A 15,637-nucleotide genomic window follows, 5' to 3' on the forward strand; every position below is an offset into this window, starting at 1 on the left:
TCGCTCTCTCTCTCTCTCCCTCTCTCTCTCTCTCTCTCGTTTTCAAACACATAAACTGTCTCCACTGGCAGCATGAATCTGCCCACACTTAAATAATAATTCATGTTTTTAACTCGTCCGTCTGTCAGTCTTTTCGCTTCTTTATTTATTCACTGACCGTCTCTCTGGCTCGCTGTGATAACTGGATCTCGTCCTTTTCGTTCTGGCATTGACGTGCGTCTTGTATCCAGATGGCTTGTTAATAACTGACTGACTGTAGGTGGATTACATTCACACTTCTGCTGCCTGGTCGGCTCATTACAATTGTATTTGTCCTTCTTTTGCCAAAATGAACTTGGCAGGTACTGAACACCTTTTCTGAGGCCTCTATGTTGGCCTGGATGATCCCATTATGAAGTTAATTTTGTCTCTGACTGACTGGCAAGAGTTCATGCAGGGGATTTAAATTCGAATGCTGCATTAGTTTATTCTGCACAATAAATACAGTATCAATGAAAACACATCCTGAAGGTGTGAATAAATGTGTTTTTTTATCTTGATCTAAGGATGTTCTGCAGAGTTTTGGTCACAAAGCAGGACAACGGTTGAGACATTTTTAAGGTCACATATTCTCCTTTGCAGCGACGGAAACATGCTGCAAATAAAAGAGCGTGATTTAGAAAGTCAAAGTTACACAAAGGCAGAAAACAGAGGAGCTCCAGACCTGTAGGGGGCGCTCAGTGGAAGAGTTTAGTGAGGGTATGTTGCTTTCCGTTTTGATAAATAAGAATCTGTATAAATCCTTTCTCGTCGTCTCCTCCTGCAGGTCAATGAACGCCTACCTGGTGGTGTACCTGTGCATTCTCATCGGTAAATCCATCATCAACACCATCATGAAATACGTCTGGCAGGCCGACGCCAACAGAGACGAGCCGTGGTACAACCACAGGACGGTGTCAGAGAGAGAGAGACACATAGTGAGTCTATTTTATTACATTCTGTTGTTAATAAATGAAATAAATCCTAAACTCCTCCTCTGTCTCTCCTCCAGCTGATCAGGGCGTTCACAGACTTCCTCGCCTTCATGGTTCTTTTTAACTACATCATCCCCGTGTCCATGTACGTCACCGTGGAGATGCAGAAGTTCCTGGGCTCTTACTTCATCATGTGGGACGACGAGATGTTCGACGAGGAGCTGGGAGAACGAGCCGTCGTCAACACGTCCGACCTGAACGAGGAGCTCGGACAGGTAGCACAGAACGCAAAACATAAAGTGTCACGCCCCTGAGGGGTCAAACATCCTCCTGTGGTTACATCCAGAACGCTTTGTCTCCAGGTGGAGTACGTGTTTACAGATAAAACAGGAACTCTGACGGAGAACAACATGGAGTTCATCGAGTGCTGTGTGGACGGACACGTCTACGTACCTAACATCATCTGTAACGGACAGGTAACATTTTATTTATCAACATATGTTCCATACAAACCTTCATTTAATGTTTCTAAATTCTGGACAATTTATATTTTTAAAAAATGCATAAAAGCTTGAACATGTCATCATCATCATCATCAACCTTTATTTAAGTTCTCTGAGAGATCATTGAGGGCGACCGTCATTTACAATGATGCCGAGAAAACACACATAAAAGATAAACAACGAGAAAAGAGATGAAGCTACTACAGAAAATAAAATCTATAAAAGAGCAATAAAATATAAACACTAAAATAATTTAAAAGCTTGAAATGACTACAGGTATAAGTCAGTAATTAAAATCAAATAAAACAGTTACAGTCAGGTATTGGGCGGTTAAAAATAATATTTCTAAAAGTGTCCATAAGGGATGAAAGTGCTCAAACTCAGGTCCTGTTGTAAAATATATTTTTTTAGGAGTTGCAGCACTTTGGGGCGCAGGTAGCCTAGTGGTTAGCCTGTGCGCCTCATGTACGGAGGCTGTAGTTCTCGGGGCAGCCCGGGTTTGAATCTGACCTGTCGCTCCCTTCCGTCATGTCGTATCTCTCTCTCTCTCTCTCTCTCCTTGATTTCTGACTCTATCCTCTGTCCTGTCCACAAATAGGGGCACGGTAGGGAATTGTTTATTGTGCGCATCATGTACGGCGGCTGTAGTCCTCCAAGCGGGCAGACCGGGTTTGAAACCTGTCGCTCCTTTCCCCACTCTTTCTCTCTCTCTCTCTCTCTCTCTCTCTCTCTCTGTCCTTGATTTCTTTTGTTTTTGTGTCCAAATCTTTTGATTCAGTTTTTGCAGACAGTACAGAAATTATGTCAGAGCGTCTGCATAGAAGAAAACAAAAACAAAAAAACGCTTCCCAAGCTAAATACATTTCCCCTGTGGGATATCTTCTTCTTCTTCTTCTGTTTTAATGTTGTCCTCTGTTTGTTTAATTCACTTTATTTGTTTGTAGGTGATGACGGGTGCAGGTATGGACATGATCGACACGTCACCGGGTCCTGGAGCCAGGGTGAGCACAGCCTCAGATTGTGTGCATCTGTGTGTGTGTGTGTGTGTGTTTAGATCCTAAGGTAACACTCGCTGTGCCCCCCCCCCCCCCCCCTCACAGGAGCACGAGGAGCTGTTTTTCCGGGCGTTGTGTTTGTGTCACACGGTGCAGGTGAAAGAGGAGGAGACGGTGGACGGGATCAAACAAGGTATCCATCAGGGGAAGTCCACCTCCTTCTACATCTCCTCCTCTCCGGACGAGGTGGCGCTGGTGGAGGGCATGAAGAGGTACACACACACACACACACACACACACCAGGGGTCATTTAGTTCCTTCTCTGTATTTTCATATATTTTCTTTGTGCTGCAGACTTGGCTTCACTTTCCTGAGACTGAAGGACAGCCACATGGAGATCTTAAACCGAGAAGACGAGATCGAGAGGCGAGTTTGTCTCTTTAAAACGTTTCTCTAATCTTTATTAAGTCGTTCTCTCGATCAGCTGCAGTGTGCATCAAGTAAAACTTCATCTGGACGTTTCTTATTTTAAATTAATGACAAGAGTTTTTTTTTGTATTTCCAGGTTTGAGCTGCTCGAGGTTTTAACGTTCGACTCGGTCAGGCGGAGGATGAGCGTCATTGTCAGATCGAGCACCGGTAACACACTGTTCATGTCTCTGAATGTTGTGATGTGCAGGGTTTCTCCTCTACTCTCTCTGACACTGTGTGTGTGTGTGTGTGTGTGTGTGTGTGTGTGTGTGTGTGTGTGTGTGTGTGTGTGTGTGTGTGTGTGTGTGTGTGTGTGTGTGTGTGTGTGTGTGTGTGTGTGTGTGTGTGTGTGTGTGTGTGTGTGTGTGTGTGTGTGTGTGTGTGTGTGTGTGTGTGTGTGTGTGTGTGTGTGCAGGTGAGCTCTATCTCTTCTGTAAAGGTGCAGACTCCTCCATCTTCCCTCGGGTGATTTCAGGAAAGGTGGAGCAGGTCAAAGCTCGGGTGGAGCACAACGCAGTGGTGAGTACACACACACACACACACACACACTAACACACACACACACACACACTTCATACATACAACAGAGTAATTCATAAATAACACAATCTCCGTCTATCATAATTTGTTTGGATGGGTAACTTTAGTGGTTTCCACAGTTACCGTACATGATGACGGCAGTTTCCATGGTTACCACAGAAAGACACATTTCTTTTATTGAGCAGTTTTTGAAGATAAATAACCGGTCTTTGTCCCCTCTCTTCTTCAGGAGGGTCTCAGGACGCTCTGTGTCGCCTATCGTCCTCTCAGTCCTGAACAGTACCAGGAGGTCTGTGACCTGCTGAACGGGGCCAAACTCGCTCTTCAGGATCGAGACAGACGACTCGCCGAGGCTTACGACCTGATCGAGAAAGACCTGATTCTTCTGGGAGCCACGGCTGTGGAGGACAGGTGGAGTATCTCAGATATTTGATTTCCCGACTTTAGAAACTGGGACCAGCCTTTATCCTGATTTGGAGAAAGCTGATTTTGCTCCCTGCAGAACTCTGAAAGACAACCAGATTCTGAGCGTTTAAATGGACTTCAGTATCCCCGTTTTGATCTGGTTTTCTGTTTTTGTGTTTGTGCATATCCTGATTTTGATAAACCGGATTTTTGCGACCTGGAGAACTCAGAAAACAGGAAAATGTGGTTTCTGACAGCTGCCAACTACCCACACATGCGCTGCCTCAACCGAGTGACATATCAGCAAAACTAGAGAGCGTCTTACTCCTGTAGCCATGAAGAACTTGAGTTTTGTCTTTCGATGATGAACATATTAGATATATTTAGAAGTTGGGCTGACCTATTTAAGTCTGTGGTGAACTGGCTACAGGATGCCCGTTTCCTGACACATTCTCAACGGTTTCCTGTTGCTGAAAATAAGGTCAATGTGCCATATCTGCAACGCCATGTTTGCTTTTAATAGTGCTAAGCCTGCAGTAAGCCTCAGTCTCATTTCTCTCAGATTTCTAAATTGCTCCTGTAAAGATTAACATCACAGACGTCTGCACAGATCAGACGCAGTAATCAGAAACCGGGATCATATCATATCCTGAATATGATCAACACAGTGTCCTGTTATTTATATATTTTAGGGTCTAAAAAAAAAAAAAGGAACAAGAAGCGTTCTTTTCTTTACAAAGCCACACTCCATTTAAAATTCAATAATTTGACCTTTAAAACCTGGAAGTTTATCGTCTGTTTTCATCCTCTCCATCCCGACAGGCTCCAGGACAAAGCGGCAGACACCATCGAGTCTCTGCACAAAGCGGGCATGAAGGTGTGGGTGCTGACCGGTGACAAGATGGAGACGGCGGCCGCGACCTGCTACGCCAGCAAGCTGTTCCGCCGCAACACCCAGATCCTGGAGCTGACGACCAAACGCACCGAGGAGCAGAGCCTCCACGACGTCCTGTTTGACCTGAGCAGGACGGTCCTGAGGCAGCACGGAGGCATGACCCGGGACACCTTCTCCAGGTGTGTGTTTGAATAACAAGCTGTCCAACTTTTTAGAAAACGCTTTCAGCTGATTATCTGACCGGTGATCACTTTGTTACCCAGTTTATCGGGAGACTGCACGGACTACGGTCTGATCATCGACGGAGCGACCCTCTCTGCGGTGATGAGGCCGGCCCAGGAGGACTCGAACTCAGGGAACTACAAAGAGATCTTCCTGGAAATCTGCAGAAACTGCAGCGCCGTGCTCTGCTGTCGGATGGCTCCGCTGCAGAAAGCACAGGTACAAAGAGCGACAACTCGGGCGCTCGGTCGACATTTAGCTGCTGTGAGAAGTCGTGAACATGGTTTTTGTCTTTCTAGATTGTGAAGCTGATCAAGGCTTCCAAGGAGCACCCGATCACGCTGGCGATCGGAGACGGAGCGAACGATGTCAGCATGATCCTCGAGGCGCACGTCGGCATCGGTTAGTGCTGTAACGCCTTTTCATGATTCACCATCAGACTGCTCAACACAGCTTGTTATTCAGAAGGATCAACCTTTCTGTGTCTCTGCAGGGATCATGGGTAAGGAGGGGCGTCAGGCGGTGAGGAACAGCGACTACGCCATCCCAAAGTTCAAACACCTCAAGAAGATCCTGCTCGTCCACGGACATTATTACTACATCCGCATCTCTGAGCTCGTGCAATATTTCTTCTACAAGGTAACACGTCGTCAAAAATACAGTTGAATAAGTTGAAGTCTGGTAGTTTGTGAAGTGAATAAATAAAGTTGTGTCTCGCTCCTGTAGTGCGTTGATTTGTATATCCTTTTTTCTTTCTGCAGAACGTCTGTTTCATCTTCCCCCAGTTCCTCTACCAGTTCTTCTGCGGCTTCTCACAACAGGTACGATCGCCCAGCCAGGCACACCAAGTGACCCGAAGAAGAGAACCATGAAATGCTGAATAAACTTTGTAAATCTCTCGCCGTGTTTCTCTGCAGCCGCTGTACGACACGGCGTACTTGACTCTGTACAACATCAGCTTCACGTCGCTGCCCATCCTCCTCTACAGCCTCATCGAGCAGCACATCAACATGGACATCCTGAAGAAGGACCCGTCGCTCTACAGGTACACACATGATGATCTCTGAATGTGTGATTGCACATTCTTCAATCGACCCCTCAGAAATACAAGAAGAGAAGAGTTTGACGTGCAGAAACCTTCTGTCTTTAATTGACTTTGTTTGGGTTCAGTTTGCTCAGAGCTCAAATATTTCCAAATTGAGAACTCGAGGTTTCACATGATGGAAGTCAGCAGTCTTGACGTTCCTCTTTTCTCATCTTGTGTCCCTTCGATTACACACCCCAGTCCAGGAAGAATACTTTATTTGCATTATTTATATTTGGCGGTACGGCTAGAAAGCATCAGACAGGAACAGGACACATTCCTGCCCGTTACCGTGGAAACAAGGAAAACTTAAAGCAGGGAGAGAAGCAGCAAAAACCCAAACAGAGCCTCAATGAGAACAGCATGAGCAGTCAGAAACATCATCAAAGGAGGAGGAGCTGTGCAGAGCGTCGGCAGCAAGAGCCGCTTAAAGAAGGCGGCGGGTGCAATTAGCCAATAGGAGGCTTTGAAGCTCATCAGCTGTCCGTCAGCTGATCAGGGCTTGCATGAGATCAGCTGTTGATGCAACACTGGCATGATAGCAAAATGTTTTATTCTCTATGATGCACATGAATCAAAATAAAGATAAAATCATTTCTGATGTTTGGAAGTGCAGCTTCACGCAGCGTTGATCAGTGAATCTATAAACACCCTCATGTCTGATGTTTTCTTCCTGTTCGCAGAGATATCGCTAAAAACTCTCTGCTGCGGTGGCGCAACTTCATTTACTGGACCGTCCTCGGCGTTTATGACGCCGTCGTGATGTTCTTCGGCGCTTACTTCCTGTTTGACAACACCACCTTCACCAGCAACGGACAGGTAACACCCGCACCTCCAAGACGGCACCTTTAAATTCAATCAAGGAGAGTTTGTTTTTTTGTGTTCATCATCGACGTTTCCACAGGAAAGATAACAAACTGATGAGAAGTTTTCAGTTCTGTGTTTTATTTTATGAATAATTTGCAGGTTAGAACGCAGAGCTGGATAAACACTGAAGCTTCAGAGTCCACCACATGGTGACCTGTGTGAGCATCGACTCTAGAGAGGAGGGGGGGGAGACAGCTCTGTATGATGCTTTTAAATTGGACTGCAGTACCCATTTGAACCACTAGGTGTCAGAGTTACATATCGCTCCTTTAAAAGCTGTGAAGCGTTCATCGTCTGGTTTTCCTCCATCTTCCTCTGAGTTTGATTTATTTTTATTTCCAGAAACTTGATTTGCTCGATATTTTATTATGCACTGATTATTTCTTTTTATTCTTCTCCAGCCACTGAATGACTGTTTATCGTTTTATTATAATTTTCTTCTTCTTCTTCTTCTTCTCCTGGCCTCCTCCGCCTCCTCCTCTTCTTCTTCGTCTTCTTACCTTTGTGTTGCTTTTTTCTTTTTGCTTCTCTTTCCTCCTCCCAGCTAATGACAACCAACACACAGATGGTAAGCCTGTCTCTCTCTCTCTTTCTCTCTCTCTCTTTGTCATTTCTCCCTCCTTTCCAACTCTCTGTTTGGTCCCTAAACACATCGCCCGTTCATCTCATGTCGAGCCCCTTACCGCTTGCCGTAGATACACCGCCTGTAGGCTTCTGTGTAGTGATCCATCCTCACTTTGACGTCCTTTTCTTTTTGTGTGTTTCAAACGAGCACTCCTGCTTCTGTTACACGACATCTGAGACTTTGAGCCTCTTTCTAATCTAATTCTCCTCTGAGCCATCAGTCTGTTGATAGGATGATTTGTAAAGAAATACCAGAGGAGGGGTCTAAATGGGATGCAGAGAGGTCGGTAATGATTTTTACATCAACACAAAATAAATCTAAAGTGTTCAAAAGCGGCAAATAATAGGTTTTCTCTGGACTGCTCCATCGTCTAAACGTGGACAGACATGAACTCTCAGCCTGTTTACATTCAAACATCGGCTCTGTGCTCTTCTGTCGGGCTGCCAAGAGACCCAGAAATGTTCCTCCTGAATCGGGAAGACACAACATGCGTTGTTAGAGGCGGCCATTTCTTTCATAGTCTAGGTTTCAGATTGGCAAGAATCGAGAAAGCGCGCACATCCAAACTGAAGAGGGGAGGCGCAGATTTGTGCAAAAAGTCACTTAAACAAAGAGAAAGACGGCCTGCACGCTGTTCCAGTCATGTACTGTATTTCACCAGGGAGACGTTTGGAGCACACCTGCAGTCTCATGAAGTGTGTGAGCCGTCTTTCTCTTTGTTGTTTTTTTTTATTTGCAAGACCAGCGAAGATAATTGTTCATTTCTAAAAGTCACACAAAATGTTTAAACACGTCATGTCACCAGTTTCCCCCCTTCATCGTATCCTCTGATGATCTCTTCCTCGCTGTCTGAGCTCCCTCCATCTGTTGGATTGATTGATTCCTCATTTAATATGTGAACTTTTAAGTTTCTTTTTTTATGACCTTCATCAAAATCAGGTCTTTTAGAAGGATCGTATCCACGTCACCTGTTATAAAAAATGTTTAAATATCACCCATACACTTATTTTAGACGTTTAGAAAGCTGCTTAAACGAGCTGCACAAACACGTCATGCACACACAGACGAGGCGTTCAGGTGACTTTCATTTGAGGGAAAATGCACTTTGATCATGTGAAATGTGTGTCGTCACCTTCCCTCTGCAGATGTTTGGAAACTGGACGTTCGGGACGCTGGTGTTCACCGTGCTCGTCTTCACTGTTACCTTCAAGGTAAAACACGCGCACACACACACACACACACACACACACACACACTGGGAGAGTTGTTAAAGTGAGCTGTGGAGTCTGACAGGTGGAAACCTCGCCCTCTGATCTCTCCCCTCTCTGCTGTAGTTGGCTCTGGATACTCATTACTGGACCTGGATCAACCACTTCGTCATCTGGGGCTCGCTCATCTTCTTTGTCATCTTCTCTCTGCTGTGGGGAGGGATCATCTGGTGAGTTTTTGGAGAGCCACTTCTTCTAATTAAAACAAAGATGTGGACGCACAGGAAGTCTTAAAAACACAAACCAAAGAGGCGTCCTAAGACTTCATTTCCTGATATTCTGATTCTTCCCCTCCTCTTCCTCAGGCCCTTCCTCAACTACCAGAGGATGTACTACGTGTTCATGCAGATGTTGTCGAGCGGCCCGGCCTGGCTCAGCATCATCCTCCTCATCACAGCCAGTCTGGTGCCAGACGTGGTGAAGAAGGTCATCTGGAGGGCGCTGTGGCCCACCACCACTGAACGCATCCAGGTGGGTTCACACACATGTGCTCTGTCGTAGCTGTGGCTGTATAAAAGAAGAAGAAGAAGCCTTTAAGATGATTTATCAACAGAATTACCTTCATGCTCAGGTCATGCAGAAAAGGAAAGAACAGCTCCCTCTGCTGGGCAAATTCATTTAGCAGCACTGCCTCGACTTTGTGCAGATTTATCACATTTTTAAGTCGCATTTCCTGCAACCAGAGTCGTCTTAAACATGTTTAATATCTATAATAATGAGCGTGTTCAATGTGTGACTGTGGGTCGGCAGGTGTGTGCTGGCCTCGGCTACGTCCCCGCTCTGCTGGATGTAAGTCGGAGGAGAACTCCCTCTCTGTGTGCAGTGCTCCTTTGTTCATGACTAGAAACTAATACTCTTAATATTTCATTCATTATTTAGACATGTAACCTTTTTTTAGGAGGTATTTTTCTCCTCTGCTCAGCATTAAAAACAGAAGACGACGGGGTAGAAAGTGTCGGAGGAAAACTAAACTTTTACGACCTTTTTGAAAACACGCCGCGCCTAAAGATCAAGTCTGAACCGGAGAAAACTAAAGACAACAAACGGGACAATTTAGGCTGAAAGATATCGAGTCAAAGAGGAAAATATTCATTTGAAGTAACTGTATTAAAAGTAGTGATATCGTCCGACTGTTCGAGATATCTTAATAAAAAATATGATTTTAGGACCGTAGCTATTCAGCCAGATTTTAACAAAACATGTTTTTCTAACCACATTTGACTTCTTCTTGGGTTCATTAAATGCTAAGAAATACTGAGTAATACCTCGTGTAGAAAATAGTGTTTTTAGCAGCTCGTAAATTTCAGCTGAATCTGGTCAGAAAACAGTTTGATGCATTCCTCTGATGGCGAGAAGAAGGCGATCATGAGCCCCTAAAAATCCTGCAGTACTGAGAGACACACAGAAACACAAACACATGTTCTGTCCGAGGCTCTGGGGTCAAGCTGCAGGGCCGTGTGTCCTTTTATAAATAAATATAAAGTGTTTCCAGCAGGCGGGCATTTTTTTTGGTTGGATCAGCTGCTGCAGAACAGAAAATCCACAAGAGAGTATTTGTGTAAAACTGTTTTTTTTAACGAGTTTGTTCTTCCACTTGTGTGCAGTGAGGTTTGATGAACCTGAGCTTCTTCTTCTTCACGTCTGTAACCTCTCCCGTCCTGATCACTGCCCTTAAAGCTGCGGCGTCTGAGAGTCTTTACACCTGTCTCCTGATCTTCTAAGACTTTAGCACTTTAACTCTTAACTGAATCATGTGGCTTTTCTCTCCTTGTCAATTCCTCCCTCTGCTGTCCCGGCTCCTCTCTTCCTCCCTCTGCTCTCCCGGCTCCTCTCTTCCTCCCTCTGCTCTCCCGGCTCCTCTCTTCCTCCCTCTGCTCTCCCGGCTCCTCTCTTCCTCCCTCTGGTCCCTTCCTCTCCTCCGTGGCAGAATCAGCGCCGCTGTCTGGCCTCCGAGCCCTCCACCATTTTTATGCTGTCTCAGACTTCCAGCAGAATGAGTTTCTAACCCTGAGGTGACCCCCTGCCTCTCCTCCTGTATCTGAACTTTTACATCCCTCTTTTCTCTGTTTTTTTATTTCTTCATTTCTCTGTTTCGCATGACTTTTACAGAACCGTTTGATTGCATGCTCGTGCGTCTTCATCAAAAAGTGCATTTCCCTGCCTGTTCATCATCATCATCACGTGTGGAGCGATGTTTTGTTTTAACCGTGTGTGTATTTGTGTTAATGTGCTTGTCTCTGAACGTGTGTGCGTGTGTCCACAGAGAGTGAGGGATGAGAGAGAGTTTGAGAGAGCGCTGGCCTATCACAGCTCTGACTCCTTATTAGATGACGTAGCTGTCACAGAAACCTAAAGGGCTGCAGCACGGTAAATCATCACCTGTGTGTGTGTGCGGGTGTGCAGGTGTGTGTGTGTGGGTGCTGGTTGATGGTGTTAACATTTTTGCGGTGGTGTGTGGTTTGCAGGTTTGGCTTTTTGGAGACTAACCTCTGGGTTGTAGTTTCATGTTTTGAGGTTCATTTTGGACCTTACATCCTCCAGGTGGGGTTTTAAAATAGCTTCATTCTGTTTATTTGAAACTGTGGCGCCCTCTAGTGGCTCATTTCCGCATTACTGCAACGTTAGAAGACTTCGTTCTGAAGGGGATTGAACTTTCATGCATGTTTTATTCCATTTGCACGTTTTTTTACGGTGTTTGTTTTTATTTTCTTTGAGTGTTTGGGATTGCATCGTTTGTGTCTCCAACAGAGGAGACGGGACATTGTCGTCACAGCTGGCAGGAAGTGAATTAAAGGCTGCACAGTACGTTGTCATGATTAAGACATTACGTCGTCTGGTTACGCAGAAATAAAGTTCAAATGAAGAACACAAATTCACGTTTTCATTTCTGACCAGCTGTGATCAAAATGTCTCGTCGACGTCCTCTCTGCAAAACTCCACGACTAACTAAGTTCTTCTCTATTTTCACTTCCTCCCCGTCTCTCCCGCAGAACGCTGATAAACTCTACAAAGGCCAGCTGTCCGAGTTCTCCCCCCTGGCTCATCTCCACGCTCCCAACAAAGCGGGCGGTCAGCGGCGAGGCTCGGCCGCTCAGAGGAACCCTCGCAGGTCTGAACGCTTAACCAAGAAAATCATGTTCACGCGCTGGCAGGAAACGCCAAACTACTGCACCTTCAGCCCCCTCCTCCGATTCGCTGACGGCACCCTGAACTCGAAGCAGGGGCACGCCTACAGCGGGGCGGGGCCTGACACATTGGTTTAATTTATTCCGTCTTGATTTTTTTTATTCTTAAAACTCTGATATCAGAAAACGGGTCCCGAGCGGACCAGAACTCGTTTTTAATTTATGTTTCTGTGCAACGAAAGTGACCTTCAAACTGTTCCCGAGTCTGCAGCCAAGCGCGGCGCAAAGCATTATGGGAAGGACCTCGCTCGCCGCCTCCAAAGGGCTCAGTGTAATGATGTCACAACAAACACTTGCACTCGCAGATCCATGCACTGGCCCTTTAAATCCGCCTGAAGTGTTAGGATTTAAACGACTCGTCCCGTGTTGTGATCGTGCTGATGAGTGTGATGATGACCAATCGTGTTCTTTTCTTCATCCCCGTCATCTCTCTCTCTCTCTCTCTCTCTCTCCGTCTTTTTTTCCTCTCTTCAGGAATAACTGGTGTTGCCTGTGTGCAAACATTTTATCCCGAAACACGCCCTAACGTCTGCGTCAGATCCCACGACACTGTAAGGACGAGCGTGGTAGAGCAGGAGAGACAAAGTGTTGGACATGTGGGGCGCGGTGGGACTTTTTTAACATTCTTCTTCACATATTTTTGGGGTTTTAAGAACTAAAAGATACAAACGGGTTGAGTGGGGAATTGCAGGCGTATCACACAGAGACGCCCTGAGAGCTTCAGGACTCGAGTGCAGGCGGGCGACCAAATAAAATCAGTGGGGAAAAATGGATTTGAGCAGACAAAGAGCTCTCTCTGTTACTTTGCTCCCTGATGAGACGGGGGGAACGCATCCTTCTTGATTTGACTTTCTGCTTCAGCCAAAATAATAATAATCTTTATTTATAGAGCACAAAGTTACAAAGTGCTTTACAAGGACAGCAAATATAAAAACAGACAGGTCATAGAATAATAAACAATAAAAATCACTTTAAAATATAAAATCCATTTTTTAAAAGAACTGTAAAATATAATTCTTTTAAAGGAATTCTAAAAAGTGAAAATAGGAAAGGCTCGCCGGAAAAAGTGTGTCTTAAGAAGGGACTTAAAAAAGATGAGTGATTCTAAAAGTGACATTGATGAACGCTGCGACTCTGAGGCTTGAGCTGAAAAGTTTCAAATGTTCTGAACTTTTACGCTACAAAAACACCTCAATGGTTTTGTCTGCGATGCGTCTCTGTGTGATCGACCCCTTGCTCTTCTAAAAGTCGTTGTTTTGTCACTCACAGGCGGGGGATGCTTTTCAAAAAAAAAAAACAAATCAGACATTTTCCAGCGCTCATCAAACCCCACAACCAACACTTTGAGCTTTACTCATCCATGTGGAGTGTTAGATCTGTTTTCCTCTGTGTGCTGATATTTCATGTCCTTCAGTCTTTAAAGCACTTTAACTGTAGACCTTCATGTTTTATTTCTTCCTACTGCAGAGACTCGTTTAGCTTTTTATGACTTCCTGTTTCAGTGGTAGAGTCCAGTAAAAGTAGCTGCTTCCTCCTGTTTGCCTTAATGTCACCATGTGAAGCCCCCCGACAGCCCCCCCCCCCCCCCCCCCCACACACAGATCAGGTACCGAAGAAACTTGAACACCTCTGAAACTACTCACCGAGGTCAGACTACACCGTCTGTTTGTCGGCTTCTTAAATTCACTCACTTCCTGGTTTCTTCGCTCCTCGCGGTGGAGAGAATCTGAAGCGCAGAGTGTCTCCACATTGTGCCTGTCAGCTCGTGTGATTGTGTTCAAGGAGCCCGCCCGAGATTCTTCACCTTGAAAAAACCCGCCTTCACAGACGAGCGCTCTGTTCCAACACTTCTCCTCTTCTCTGCTTTTCTTTCTAGCTTTGTCTTCTTCATTTCTTCTCTTTCTGGAAGTTTTCCTACCTCTGTGTGAGAGAGCGAGAGAGAGAGAGAGAGAGAGAGAGAGAGAGAGAGAGCCGCCTCCAGCCGTCTAACCTCCATCATCATCATCCTCTCCATCCATCAAAGAAACGTCATCGCTCGTTCTGTTTCCTACTCTGAATAGGACTTGTATGAACCAAAGCCTTGTTGCTGCTAGAGATCCTTTTAGCTGCTTTAACTTTAGGTGCCTTGTGCTAGATGATCTGCTTCATTAATCACAGCGTTTCAAAGGATGTCTGGATGTTTGGCGGAGAAAGAGTCAGGTTCAACTGTCACAGAAAAAAACAGCACTGAGTAATTCTGAAAATATCCACAAACGACGAACAAACTAATGAGGTGTGCTGAATATTTGTTTTTTATTGTTTCTATTCCAGAAGTTTTATACGTGTCCACGAGGACGTCTGTCTCTGAGATGTTATTTTTACTGTTTTCTTTTCTCCTCCGTTTCCCCCGCGACTGAGCACACTGGAAATAAATCACCCTGATGTCGAATTTATTTTGTATTTGAATGGAAAAAAACTTGAAACGCTCGGCTCTGTCCATGGATTTCAGATATTCTGTGCATGTTTCTTTTTCTTTTAAACATCTCTGACGTCTCGCTTTCTACTTCAGTATTTATTTTTTAAACGAACAGAGAAGCGGAGGAGATCTTGGACTGTGGGAGTCTGATAGATCCACAGATTGAATCGTATTCTCCGGCTGCATGCTAAAGGGGAATTTCACCAAAAATGCCCGACCTCTTACGGTGTGACGCCGTGCAGAACGGAGCAACTTTCCTCCCGAATATGAAGACTTTGTTTGGAGGCCATTTTTGTTTTAATTGGACAGGACGTGTGCAGAGAGTCAGGAGACATCAGGAGGAGAGAGACGGGGAGATGACTGACAGCAAAGGGCAAAGGTCGGATTCAAACCCACAGCGTCTCTCTTCAGCCGTCCTGTCCAATAAAGACTAAACGTCTCCCCTGTTCCATCACAGGAATCCACACGACTTGTACTTATGTTTTACTTTCTATCGGAGACAGTATTTAATGTGTGTCTTATTTATTTAGACGAGTATCTGAACAAGCAGACGGGACACGGCTGACGCGACAGATCGTCTGAATTTAAAGTCGATAAACTGTCCTCGTCTTTCAGCAGACATCCGAACTGACAGCCTTCAAACTGAACGTTACCGTGTGTTATGATTGTATAGTGTTCAATATTTCAAAATAACCCTCAGTATGTAAACGTCTGTGTGCACCGAGCTGCAGCATATATATATATGAATAAACGATATATATATACATGTAGTTATGTTAATTGATGTACAGTTTTGGGGTCTTTTTATATACAGTTTTTGACAGAGTCATATCAAACTTCTCTTGTGGATTTTTGCCAACCTTCCTGTAGTCATCGATGGCAAACGACTGTACATTCGCTTGGAAATAAAAGCCAGAAATGTAAATGTAAAGATGAAGTAATGTGTTTGATTTCTTCCTCGTTAGTGGTTACCGCCTGGCTCAGGGCTCGAGACAGAGAGAGAGACAGAGAGAGAGAGAGAGGTCACACACAGAAAGAGAATAAAGGCTGAGGTGAGAGGCTCCTGTCAGACGAGGATTCAAATCAGGAACCTCCTCGCTGTGACACAAGGTTCCCTGCAGAGTCCTTAAAGGTTCATTTTTGTCTTTAATTCTGTCTCAATGTGTTTC

The 15,637-nt window shown here is 45.0% G+C and overlaps 1 protein-coding gene across 6 annotated transcripts in view; it reads left to right on the plus strand.

Moving 5' to 3' along the window:
- The window catches only part of atp11a (ATPase phospholipid transporting 11A), a 38,203-nt gene extending 22,798 nt beyond the window's left edge, over positions 1-15,405 (plus strand). Inside the window, exons 11-33 of one of the 6 annotated variants that reach the window (XM_061032850.1) lie at positions 806-956; positions 1,031-1,228; positions 1,316-1,429; positions 2,401-2,457; positions 2,557-2,723; positions 2,806-2,877; positions 3,017-3,090; positions 3,338-3,441; positions 3,692-3,873; positions 4,690-4,941; positions 5,026-5,203; positions 5,284-5,386; positions 5,478-5,623; positions 5,746-5,805; positions 5,902-6,029; positions 6,752-6,887; positions 7,480-7,503; positions 8,706-8,771; positions 8,895-8,998; positions 9,134-9,299; positions 11,819-11,937; positions 12,488-12,564; positions 13,890-15,405. In XM_061032850.1, the coding sequence (XP_060888833.1) occupies positions 806-956; positions 1,031-1,228; positions 1,316-1,429; positions 2,401-2,457; positions 2,557-2,723; positions 2,806-2,877; positions 3,017-3,090; positions 3,338-3,441; positions 3,692-3,873; positions 4,690-4,941; positions 5,026-5,203; positions 5,284-5,386; positions 5,478-5,623; positions 5,746-5,805; positions 5,902-6,029; positions 6,752-6,887; positions 7,480-7,503; positions 8,706-8,771; positions 8,895-8,998; positions 9,134-9,299; positions 11,819-11,937; positions 12,488-12,539 (2,653 nt within the window). In that variant the 3' untranslated portion in view covers positions 12,540-12,564; positions 13,890-15,405. Of the gene's footprint in view, positions 1-805; positions 957-1,030; positions 1,229-1,315; positions 1,430-2,400; positions 2,458-2,556; positions 2,724-2,805; positions 2,878-3,016; positions 3,091-3,337; positions 3,442-3,691; positions 3,874-4,689; positions 4,942-5,025; positions 5,204-5,283; positions 5,387-5,477; positions 5,624-5,745; positions 5,806-5,901; positions 6,030-6,751; positions 6,888-7,479; positions 7,504-8,705; positions 8,772-8,894; positions 8,999-9,133; positions 9,300-10,755; positions 10,841-11,091; positions 11,196-11,818 lie in introns of all 6 variants that reach the window. The other 5 variants (XM_061032852.1, XM_061032851.1, XM_061032847.1 and 2 more) reach the window with 5 other exon arrangements.
- Positions 15,406-15,637: the final 232 nt, after the last annotated feature.

The sequence above is a fragment of the Labrus mixtus genome, chromosome 24 (assembly GCF_963584025.1).
Source record: "Labrus mixtus chromosome 24, fLabMix1.1, whole genome shotgun sequence".
NCBI lineage: Eukaryota > Metazoa > Chordata > Actinopteri > Labriformes > Labridae > Labrus > Labrus mixtus.